The sequence below is a fragment of the Canis lupus genome, chromosome 20, assembly GCF_011100685.1.
Source record: "Canis lupus familiaris isolate Mischka breed German Shepherd chromosome 20, alternate assembly UU_Cfam_GSD_1.0, whole genome shotgun sequence".
NCBI classification, from domain to species: domain Eukaryota; kingdom Metazoa; phylum Chordata; class Mammalia; order Carnivora; family Canidae; genus Canis; species Canis lupus.
Window position 1 is genome coordinate 53,975,342 of NC_049241.1, and position 12,060 is coordinate 53,987,401.

Genomic DNA, 12,060 nt, shown 5'->3' on the forward strand with positions numbered 1-12,060 from the left:
CCATGGCCCAGGCCAGCTCCTACAGCACCCCAGACTGGACCACTTAATTTGCATGCACCCCAACCCCCCTCTTTTCTGGAATCACCGTGCAGCCTCAAATCCAGCCTAGAAAAATCAAGAGTCAGGCTGCCTAAATGTGCCTAGCTGTCCCCTGCCACTCTTCCCTTGGGGCCCCTCCATAACCCTGACACACGTCTTCTCCTAACACCCCAACTTCTCCCCCCCATCCAGAATCTCCACGAAGACCATGAATGTGTTTTTGAAAGACTCCATCACAACTTGGGAAATTCTGGCTGTGAGCTTGTCGAAGAAGAAAGGTGAGAGAAGGTGGTGGCCCCATCCTCAGGAGGCAGGGACCCCAGAGCCACTGGGCATTCTCTCCCATGCAAAGAAATCCTCGTTTCTTGGTGACTGAAGGGGTGTCAGGTCCTCTCTGTGAGTGACATAGTCAGTGCTTCTTGTAGATAGATATGTTTTTGAGAACAGTTTTAGGTTCACAGCAAAATTGACGGTAGGGTAAGAGATTTCCCCCCATACTTCCATGCTACCTCCCCACAAGCACAGTCTCCCCAAATCCCAGCATTCCGAACCAGCACGGTGTATTACATCATCATCACCCCAAGTTCATAGTTGACAGTAGGGTTCACTCTTGGTGCTGTTCAATCTATATCCACCCTTGTGGTATCTTATAGAATAATTCGCAATGACAAACACCCTTAAGGAGTGATGTGGATAGGATGATGGGTAAAGCGATTAAAAAAGAGTATAAGAGGAAGCAGAATGAAATGCATGATTGGAACATGGGTGGTCAGATTATGAAACCAAGGCCACCACCTCAGAGAACCCGGGAGCCCTGGCCTGACGTGAGTGGTCTCGAGGAGGGTGAGGAGCAGGATGAGGAGAAGGAGGCGCTAACTTTAAGTGTCAATTTTATCTATTTTTTAAAAGATTTTATTTATTTGTTCATGAAAGACACAGGGAAAGAGGCAGAGACATAGGGAGAGGGAATAGCAGGCTCCCTGTGGGGAATCTGATGCGGGACTTGATCCCAGGACCCCGGGATCATGACCTGAGCCAAAGGCAGATGCTCAACCACTGAGCCACCCAGACACCCCTACATGCCAATTTTAAGTGGGCGCCAAAAAGCTCAGGTGCCCCGATAAGTAATATTTTCACTCAATCATTTTTTAAAAATCAATGTGAATGCAAAAAAAAAAAAATCTGTGGTGAACAAAATACCTACATTTTAAATAGAAGCCAGCGCCATGCCAAGCCATACTGGGGTTTGAGGCAAGAGAGAAAATGTATGTCCCCTGTGCCTGATTTATGGATATTTTAATTTTTTCCCTGAGCATTAAAATAGCTGGAAAAAAGATTGAAATATTAAAAAGTGGGTGTATGAAAACCAATGATATCTGACTTATGCCAAACCAACGTTTTAAGTGATTTTTAATAATTTTATTGTGTCACAGTTTATAATAAATTACACCTCATTACCATTTTCCTTCAAGGTTTCCAAAATCTGCTTCTTTGCTTGTCTTGTTTTAAATGAAGGAATTGAAACTGTTTGGCAGTTTCTCTTGAACAAGCGATGATGGCACAGCACGATCGTGTAGGCCGGGGCACCTACTTTTCCTTTCGCCTGAAACCCCAGTACAATTCAGCACAATTCTGGTTTGTGGCCCCCACCCGTGTTTCAGATCAGAGCATCTTCCTATCTGCCCATCCTCTGTGTTCGTATATTGAGGTTCTGTGTGAGGTGTCCTTTAAATAAGAAGAGTTCTTGCTGCTTGGGAAAAAAAAAAAAATTGAAAGCCACAGTTTAGATTCTTGGACCGAAACCATGTTCCCTGAACCACTAGCAATCTGGCAAAGCTGCTTTACCTAGGAGTTGGTCAGAAATTCAGAATCTTGGGCCTGACTTCTGACCTGCTGACTCAGAGCCTGTGTTTTCACGAGGTCCCCAAGGGGTTAGCATGCGTGTGGTGGTTGGGGAAGGCCCGCCCTGCCCCAGCACCTCTCTCCCTCACCACCGACATGGCCCTGAGCTGGATGGTTCTCTGTGATGGGGCCCTGCCCTGTGCAGGAGAGGATGTCGAGCAGCATTCATGGCCTCTACCTGCTGGATTCCACATTATCTCATTCAATGCTCACAACCACCCCATGAGAGCTTGGTACTATTATTCTCCTACAAATGAGGATACTAAAGCCAACGAAAGAAGGTGACTTGCCCAAGATCAGCAGGGGATGAACCTCCCGGGAATCCCATCTTAGAGCTTCAGAATAAAATATTGTAGCACTATAACCAACAGAACTTGGAAATTTCAAACTCCTGAGACACTATGAATTAAAGAGTCAGTAGGGTTACAAGTAGGGGGCCTCCCAGGCTGAAACGCCTGGCTTCAAATCCCAGATCTTCCCCTGGGGAGCTGTGTGGCCTGAGTCAAGTTACTCAACCTCTCTGTGCACATCCATAAAGCAGGCACAATAGAAATAGCACTTACTCAGAGTGTTGTTGGGAGGATTTTATGAGTTGATACACAGAAAGCCCTTATGATGGGGCCTGGCATATTATAGATGTCCGATGAGTGTGAGTTATCATTGGAGCCAGACATGTATTAGAGACCAAAGAGTAAATGCCTTTCAGAGATGCATGGCTATTTCCTTAAATACCGCAAATCATGCACCAGAAGTCACTCTTTTTTTTTTTTTAATTGGTAGATTTGTTAAAACAGTTTTCAGTTTGAGCAAAAAGCACAGTCGCCACACATCCCTCCATGCCCCCCTCCATCCCCATTTGTGTTAGGGTGGTACATTTGCTATAATCGATAGGCCAATATGGATATCTGATTTTTTTTCTAAGATTTATTTATTTATTTATTTGAGGGGCAGGGGAGGAGCAAAGGGAAAGAGAGACTCCTGAGCAGACTCCCCGCTGAACGGGGAGCCCGACTTGGGACTCAATCTTATGACCTTGAGATCATGACTTGAGCCGAAATGAAGAGTCGGATGCTCAACAGACTGAGCCACCCAGGTGCCCCTGGATATGTTATTATTAATTGCAGCCAATAGCCTTGAGCTCCCCCCCTTTAGGGGTTGTACCTTCTGGGGGTTTGAACAAACCTGTAATGACATGCAGCCACAGTTCCAATATCACACAGAGGAGTTGTTTCATTGCCTTAAAAATAACATGGATGGTGCATCAGAAGTCCTTCTTTTGGTTCTCCTTCAGTCCTTTTATCTTGTTCAAAGGGAAGAGCTCAGTCTGGGGCAAGCACCCCTTCATCTCCCCGGTTCTTGTTAACAACTTCAATCAGTGAGGAGAGGGGAGCAGGTGCCACTTTCTGCAGGCACCACACAAGCTAACCAGTATTGAACAAAACCGTTTTGTTTTCCTTGAGAGAACCCTCCTATTTATGGTGCAAAAGCTCGTTTTTCACACACCATCGTAAATTCGATTTGAGTTTCAAAATGTGAAAACAGGGGCATCTGACTGGCTCAGTCAGTGGAAGGTGCCACTCCCAATCTCAGGGTTGTGAGTTCGAGCCCCACACTGGGTGTAGAGACTACTAAAAAAATAATTTTTTTTGAAAAATGTAAAAACAAATAGTAGATAAGAAATGGGTAAAGAGCTCCCATGACTAGAGCAAACACCCCAAGGGTGGTGAATAAATGACTGTAGGTTAGGAAATAAGGATTTTGTTTAAGTCTCTGATAATTTTTTTCACCACTGAAGAATAAGCACCACCAACAACAAAAAAATCTTAATAGATTTCTTAATGTAACATTATTTTTGTTTTATTTTTTTAGTATAACATTATTTTAAATATCTTTTTGCAAATTTTGCTTGCATCAATCAACCCTTTGAATTTAATGCAATAACTGTTGTATTTCAAATAACCATTGTTTCTGGCATCATTTTCACTGCTTGTAGATCAGCCCTGTCCATTGGAAATACAGAGTGGCAGATGCAAGCTTTATGTCATTTTAAATTTCCTGGTAGCCCCAAAAGAAAGGAGTAGGTGAGGGATGCCTGGCTGGCTCAGTTCATAGAATATGCAACTCTTGATCTCAGTTGTGAGTTCAAGCCCCATGTTGGGCATGGAGCCTACCTGAAAAAAAAGAAAAGAAAAAAAATAGGTGAAATCAATTTTATTATATATTTTCTTTACAAAATATGCCCCAAATATTATTCTTTCAACATTGTTTTATTCTTTCAACATTTTATAAACATGCACAAAACCACTTCACACTAGTGATGATGTTACAATAAATCTTTTTTTTTAATAAATCTTTTAATATTTAAGAATAACCTATTAACATCTCAAAATTAGGAATGATATATTTTACTTCTGTTTGCACTAAACCTTTGAAATCCAGCACGTATTTTATACCTGCAGAGCAAATTCAATTAGGGTGCTAACTTTTTTTTTTTTAAGATTTTATTTTTACTTTTAAGTCATCTCTACACCCAACGTGGGGCTCAAACTCACAACCCTGAAATCAAGAGTCACACTCTTCCCCAACTAAACTGGCCAGATGCCCCTAGGCCTTCACTGGAAACACTTTGATCTGTATTTTAGGATCTGTAAAATGTACAGTCGTAAAGGTATATTGGCATATCTAAATTGTTCCAAGCATACATTTAAAGGTTTTTCCAATTATTGAATCAAACATCATTTTCTAAAGTGAGATATTATTCACATACCATGAAAGTCACCCTTTGAAAGTGTATAGTTCAGGGGGTTGTAGCATATTCATGACAAACATCAGTTTTTAAGTTTAAATCTGAGTGAAGTGAAATGAAATAGAAGTAGGAATCCAGTTCCCACCAGAGCGAGCCATATTCCAAGTGCCTGGTAACCACAAGGAGCTCGGGCTACCATTTTGGAGAGCGCAGATAGGAGCCATTGATTATGCTTGAGTTCTTCCCACCTGCACACCTACCTATGAACCAAATCACAAAAGAGGATGGAAATCGTCCCATCACGGCAACTCCCAGCTGCCACCACCGTCGGTAAGGTATCACCATTGAAGTTGTTCAGTCCGTGGGCTGCTACAAACACAGCCTGAGCTTGGCCCAGCTCCAGCAGTCAGGGTAAGCACTGAGCCTCTGTCCACCTCCTTCACTTGACACTCCACTTCCGGGCAGGGATCTGTGTGGCTGACCCCTATGAAGTCACAGTGCTACAAGACTTCTTCATTGACCTGCGGCTACCCTACTCTGTTGTACGTAATGAGCAGGTGGAGATCCGAGCCATACTCTACAATTACCAGGAGAGAGAGGATATCAAGGTGGGTCCCTGGGATGACAGAGGCATGATGGCAAGCTTGGAAGGGGTGGTGGTGGTCATGCTGGTGGCCCGTGGCACACACCCCTAACCGATCCTCTGTCCCCAACAGGTCAGGGTGGAACTACTCTACAATCCAGCCTTCTGTAGTCTGGCCACATCTAAGAAGAGCTACCAGCAGATTGTAAACATCCCAGCCAAGTCCTCCGTGGCCGTGTCTTATGTCATTGTGCCTCTGAAGATTGGCCTCCATGAGGTGGAGGTCAAGGCCGCTGTCTACAGGCATTTCGCCAACGATGGTGTCAAGAAGATCTTGAAGGTCGTGGTGAGTCCTTGGGGGTGCTTGCGGCTCCTTGCCCTTCAGGAGAGGCTCCTGTCTCCCATGCTGTCAACCCAAGTTGGAGATCCAGGCCCTGAGACACTAAGTGTCTCAGCTTAGGAAATTTAAGAGTCCTTACGCGCTTGGAAGCAGGAACCAGGATTAGGGTGAGTGAGTGAGAACTTTGAGGGGGAACCAAAAAACTCAATAATAAAAATCAGTGATATATTTTTTAAAGCTTTTATTTATTTATTTGACAAACAGAGAGAGAGAGAGAAAGAGAGCACAAACAGGGGGAGTGGCAGGCAGAGGGAGAGAGAGAAGCAGGCTCCCCGCAGAGCAGGGAGCCCCATGTGTAGCTGGATCCCAGGATCCCAGAATCATGACCTGAGCCAAAGGCAGATACTTAACTGACTGACCCAGGCACTCCCAGTGATAGATTTTTAAATGAAAATATGTTTTATAAAAAATATATATATATGTTTTATTATCACATAGGATATTTTTAACACAGTTCAGTATAGAGGAGTTTTCTTTTGACCTTAAAAGTCTTGGGAAAACATGTTTCACAAAATCAATTTTACTTATTTCCTTTTTTATTTATTTTTAAGATTTTATTTATTTATTCATGAGAGACACACAGAGAGAGGAAGAGACATAGGCAGAGGGAGAAGCAGACTCCCTGCGGGGAGCCCGATGCAGGACTCAATCCCAGGACCCTGGGATCATGCCCTGAGCCAAAGGCAGATATTCAACCATTGAGCCACCCAGGCACCCCTCAAAAAACAAATTTTAGAAAGCAATAACATATAATAGATAAAAATAGAAGTTCTTATATTCTCACATTATATGTTATTGCTTTCTAAAATTTGTAGGGAAAGAGTAGATATATAACTGTTAAGGTATATCCGATAATATCTACTCTTTCCTACAGTGAGGAACATTCACAAATATAATAGGAGATCAAGTCATTAATAAAAACAAAAGCCTCTTATCATCTTTTATTAATATTTTCGAGCAAAATGTGAGATCATAAATAAGAGCAACAATATTTTAATGCAGTGTTTTAAGAAATCAAAATTAATGCCAGAAAAATCCATGATGGACAAAAGATCAAAATTTTAAACACAGAGAGGACCTGACAATGTCAAGTCAAGCTATATTAGAGCCTGAAGCTAAAAGGGAAAATAGGGCATATACATGTCTTTTTTTAAGTGTTAAAATTGATTAATGGTTGATTTTCCCAAAAAATGTTAAAGTAGTTGAAAAAATATTGAAACATTGAAAAGCAAATGCTTTAAAACTGACAGTGCTATTTTACAGTCAAATGTCTTATTTATACCCAAACCAGAATTGATTATAATTTTTCTTTCCTGACTTTAATGGAACCAAACTCACATATTTTTTTAAGACTTTATTTTTAAGTCATCTCTATACCTAACGTGGGACTTTGAGTTTACAACCCTGAGATCAAGAGTCACACTTGATCCGACCCTACCAACCGAGCCAGCCAGGTGCACCCAAACTCATGTTTTTTTCAACTACTTTAATGTTCTGGAATATAATGAACCATGAAAACATACATACAAATATATATCTAGGAGTTCTTTTTTTAAGCTTTTTTTGTTTTGGGTTTTTTTTTTAGTAATCTCTACACTCAACGTGGGGCTCAAACTCACAACCCCTAGATCAAGAGTCACATGCTCTTCTGATGAGTCAGCTGAGTGCCCGTAGGGATACATTTTTTATTATCCCTTTTGTCTGGGACCCTTATGTCATTGTGCCTCTGAGCGTTGGCTCAGTATGGGAACCAATGGGATGCAAACCCAGTAGGGTTGCTGGAGCCTGAATGGTCCAGCGCCCAAGAGCCAGAGTGCCCACAACTTCCCAATTTTGCAATCCCAGATGCTGGCAACTTGAAATCCAGTGTGGAGGAGATATTCACAGCACAGAAACTGGCAGCGCTACAAGTCAGCATCTTTTCTTCCTGGAGAGCTGGGTGGCAAATATTTACCAGCATGCCATGGGAGAAGAGTCGGTCTCTAAAGGAAAATTTGGGCATTAATATCAGCCTAAAAGGAGAATGTGTTCTGAAAAGGCATAAACAGCTGCAGTCCACCATGGAGGTCTTTCTGCACTTACAGGAGAGCTTCCATTGGGAATCCGATAACTAACTAAAATAGCTCCTATTTTAACTGAGCACTTACTATGTGCCAGGCCTTGTGCTGAGTACTTTATGCACATTCTTTTGTGTTAGAGACGCCTGAAAGGCACTGAGTTACAAACACAGACACTCTGGGGTCGTTCAGCGTGACTGCCTCCCCTCAAAAAACAGACTTTGTGCCAGAATGCCCTGTTCAAACCCCAGTTCTAAAAAAAAAAAAAAAAAAGCAGTTCTCTCCTACCAGCTCTGTGATGTTGGGGGGGGCGGTTACTTCGCCTTTCATACCCCATCTTTGAGACAGGAGGTATCACAGCAGCCCTCACCCCACTGGGTTTGCTGTGAACCATTAACGCAAGACAGTAGGGTTAGCACGCAGGAAGCTTTCCAAAGGGTTTGTGCTTTTGTTATGAACGTATAATTTGAAATTAACTCCCCCCCCCCAAAAAAAAAAAGAAAAAGAAATTAACTCCCAGGACAACCATATGAAGTAGATGTTGGTATTGCTTCCTCTTTAGAAGGGAGGAAGCTGAGCCACGGAGGAAGGTATTTGACTCCCATCACACAGCTAGGAAAGGTGGTACCTCGTGCCTGTGCGACAGTAATGGCCAGAAGGACAGTGTCTTTGCTGACCAGTTGTGTCTGTCTGTTCTTTTATTCGCCTGCCCTCCCTCCACCCCCTATCCCGACATGGGTCAGCCGGAAGGAATCCTAGTCAACCAAACCTTGGCCATTCGCACGCTGGATCCAGAAGCCAAGGGCCAGGGTGAGTCAGCCACAGCAGAGGAGTGGCAGCCTGGGTGGTGATGCAGGGCCTTGTGGGAGAGGGCTGGTGCCATCCGTTTGTCCCGCTCGGCCGGCAGAGGGAGTGCAGCGAGAGGAGGTCCATGCCGCAGACCTGGGCGACCAAGTCCCGGACACGGAGTCAGAGACCAGGATCCTCCTGCAAGGTGAGTGGCCACTGGCCCCGACCCAGGAAGGCACGACCCTGGAGCAGGGGACCCAGTGCCACCTAATTCTGGGGGCATTTGTCGCTGTGTCTCCCCCCTCCACTTCTGCTAGAACCACCTCCTGGATTAGAGAAGCCCCCAGGCAGTATTTAATTCAGAAAATAGCTTTTGCTGATAGAGAAGTTTGAATGAGAAACAGTAGAGTTTCCTCTTGAGAGCAGGAAATTCTGGAACCTAATGCGCGGGATGGAGGACTGGAGCAAGAGGGAAAAGAGGTCGCTGGAAAGGCACCTTGCAAGCTTAAGGTTTTGGGGAGAGACCTTTGGTTTCCTCATCTGTGATGGGGGCAAATAACAAAATAACAAATATATCAAAGGGTTGCTGAGAGGATTAAATGAGATATTATATGATGATCTCTGGAACAGCGCGCCTGACAAAACAGCATTAAGCACATCTAAGTGTTCGTGACGATTGTTACTGGGATTCATTTGCCACTGGTGTAACAAGAGGACTCGGGAACCAGGGCTCTATGAAGCACAAGCCCCCCCTTCCCTACAAATGTAGGCCACGCACCCCCCTCTGGGGCCACTCAGCCTGCTGCTCCCCTTTGATCACATCCCCCTCAGCCTCCAACTGCCCCCCGCATCCCTGGCACTGGCTGGTGGGAGCCTGGGGTCCCTGGGTCAGTCCCGACCCTCCTCACCCCGCCCCACTGTGCTTGAGCGCGGTCCTCCCTCCCGCCTGGCTCCAGGGACCCCGGTGGCTCAGATGGTAGAGGACGCCATCGACGGGGACCGTCTAAAGCACCTCATCGTGACCCCGTCGGGCTGCGGGGAGCAGAACATGATCGGCATGACGCCCACCGTCATCGCCCTGCATTACCTGGACCAAACCGAGCAGTGGGACAAGTTCGGGCTGGAGAAGCGCCAGGAGGCCTTGGAGCTCATCAAGAAGGGTGCGTCTTCGTGGGAGACCCGCTGCCACCGCCTCCTGGAGCTGGGTCCTCCCGGGGACCCCACCCCCTTTACTCTGATCGCCCCATCCTCTGAGCCCCTTCTCTTTTTAGAAGCTCCTCCCCCTTTGCAGTTCCCTCCTCTGTGCTGAGCCCCCTCTCCCCTCCCTGAACCCCAGGACTCCAGGCCCTCCCCCTCGCTGGCATTCCCATGCCGGCCACCCTCTCCACTGCGCCCCTGCTCTTCTGACAACACTTCTTGCTTCCCCGCAGGATACACCCAACAGCTGGCCTTCAGACAACCCAACTCGGCCTTCGCTGCCTTCCAGAACCGGCCATCCAGCACCTGGTGAGCCACCCCTGCACCCCACAGAGCAGGGCAGCCTACCGTGGTCCTGGTGGGCCCCATCCACACAGCCCTCTGCCCAGCTATGCAGCCTCCACCCACAGAGGCGAGGCGCCCACTGTGGGCTCCTGAGTGGCCCTCGGTCATCAAGCACCTCCTGCAGCTAGGCTGGGTCTCAACCTGGGTGGGCAAGCTGAGCCAGCTGGGCCAGGGCCTGCCCCCTCTGCTCACTGGTTTGCTGGAACCTGCTCTCTGGATGCTGAGGCGATTGGCTCATGCTCTGTGACCACCCCCAGGCTGACAGCCTACGTGGTCAAGGTCTTCTCTCTGGCCACCAACCTCATCGCCATTGAAGCCCAGGTTCTCTGCGGGGCTGTCAAATGGCTGATCCTGGAGAAGCAGAAGCCCGATGGGATCTTCCAGGAGGATGGGCCTGTGATCCACCAAGAGATGACCGTAAGAAGCAGGGGTTCAGGACAGAGTGAGGGAGGGGCGCCTGGAAGTCATGGGACAGATAGGAGAAAGACGACCCATTCCTTTGGGAGTGTCACTCGTCTAGTACAAAAACCAGAGACCTTCAGAGTCCAGTACAAAACCAAAGTCCCTCCCCTTCACTCTGAAAATACACCTAGAACCCCTCAGAACTACAGTTCTCCAAACGGGATTCCCCAGGCCAGCAGCATCAGCATCACCTGGAAACTTGTTAGTAATGTACGTCCTCAGGCTGGATGCTAGATGCATGGAATCAGAAACTTTAGGGGCAGAGCCTAGGAACCAGTTTCTATAAGTCCCTCTCCACACCCCACCTCCCCCCCCACCACCACCACCGTGATGCTGACACATGCCCATGTTAGAGAATCACTGCCTTAGCCTGACTTTTCAAGCTTCCATTCTCACGGTGTTGCTCCTATCCCCATCCACATGCCATCTGTACTGCTAGGAGCCTTGCTCTGTCCTGCCACAGGGCCTTTGCACATGCTGTTCCCACTGCCTGGCCTGCTAACCCCTGTCATCCCCCAGGGACATCTTTCTTGACCTCCCCAACTGAGTCACACTCCCACTGTCCATTCTCACTGCCACATCCACTTCTCCTGCATAGCACTCATCAGTTTGTAATGATAAATCTATAGCGAATTGGTCGGTTCTTGTCTGTCTCCCCTACTATACGGCGAGCTCCATGAGGATTGGGGCTGGTGTCCAGGTCTTTCCCACCACCTTATCCCCAGCAGCACCACCATTTGCTGAATGAATGAATACTGAAGACAGTGACCCTCCTAGGGAGACACTGGGGAGAGACTCAGCCCTGCTTGGACCTACTGAACCTACAGGGGGATTGGCCAGCAAATGGGAACACACTGGTGACTCTATCCTTGTTTCTTGCTTCCCACTCTAGGGTGGCTTCCGGGAAGCTGAGGAGAAGTCTGTGTCCCTCACGGCCTTTGTTCTCATAGCACTAAAAGAGGCTGAAGATATTTGTATAGGACAGGTTAACGTAAGTATCTGCCATCCTCTTCCTCTCCCCTCCTCTACCCAAGGCACATGCACCTTGGAGGGTGAGGTGTTGCATTTGGGTGATTCTCAGTCCTCCCCCAGTGCACTAACAGCCAGCAAAGCGGCCATAATAATACCCAACATTTGGGGGGCAATTAACTAAAGATGTTCATCTAAGAGCTTCACATGGTGAAGTCCTGTAATCCTTGTTGGAGCCCAAGAGGTAGGCTACTCTTATTATCCCCAGTTAACAGAAGAGAAAACTGAGACACAAAGAGATCAAAGAGCGGGTCCTCTCTGCCTGCCTTACCCTTTTCAGAGAATTTTAGCCAATTTCAACAAAAGCCCCCTCAGCCTGCCTCCCACATCACTCCTACATGATCAGTGCATTGTATCCTTGCTGCTTGCCTAAAGGAAACTCACAACACAGTGCTAAGAAAACATCAAGACTATTTTCTTAGTCCAGGGGATCCTCTAGGAAATTTTTTTTAAGATTTATTTATTTATTTGAGAGAGAGAGAGAGCATGGGGGCAGGGCAGAGGGAGAAGA

The 12,060-nt window shown here is 46.5% G+C and overlaps 1 protein-coding gene across 1 annotated transcript in view; it reads left to right on the top strand.

Annotated features, from left to right (window-relative positions):
* Nucleotides 1-12,060, top strand: part of C3 (complement C3) — a 32,559-nt gene that overhangs the window by 9,992 nt on the left and 10,507 nt on the right. The window contains exons 19-27 of the mRNA XM_038567540.1: nucleotides 232-317; nucleotides 5,153-5,295; nucleotides 5,404-5,616; nucleotides 8,471-8,537; nucleotides 8,635-8,721; nucleotides 9,473-9,676; nucleotides 9,947-10,022; nucleotides 10,316-10,475; nucleotides 11,413-11,511. Coding sequence (XP_038423468.1) covers nucleotides 232-317; nucleotides 5,153-5,295; nucleotides 5,404-5,616; nucleotides 8,471-8,537; nucleotides 8,635-8,721; nucleotides 9,473-9,676; nucleotides 9,947-10,022; nucleotides 10,316-10,475; nucleotides 11,413-11,511 — 1,135 coding nt within the window. The remainder of the gene's footprint in view (nucleotides 1-231; nucleotides 318-5,152; nucleotides 5,296-5,403; nucleotides 5,617-8,470; nucleotides 8,538-8,634; nucleotides 8,722-9,472; nucleotides 9,677-9,946; nucleotides 10,023-10,315; nucleotides 10,476-11,412; nucleotides 11,512-12,060) is intronic.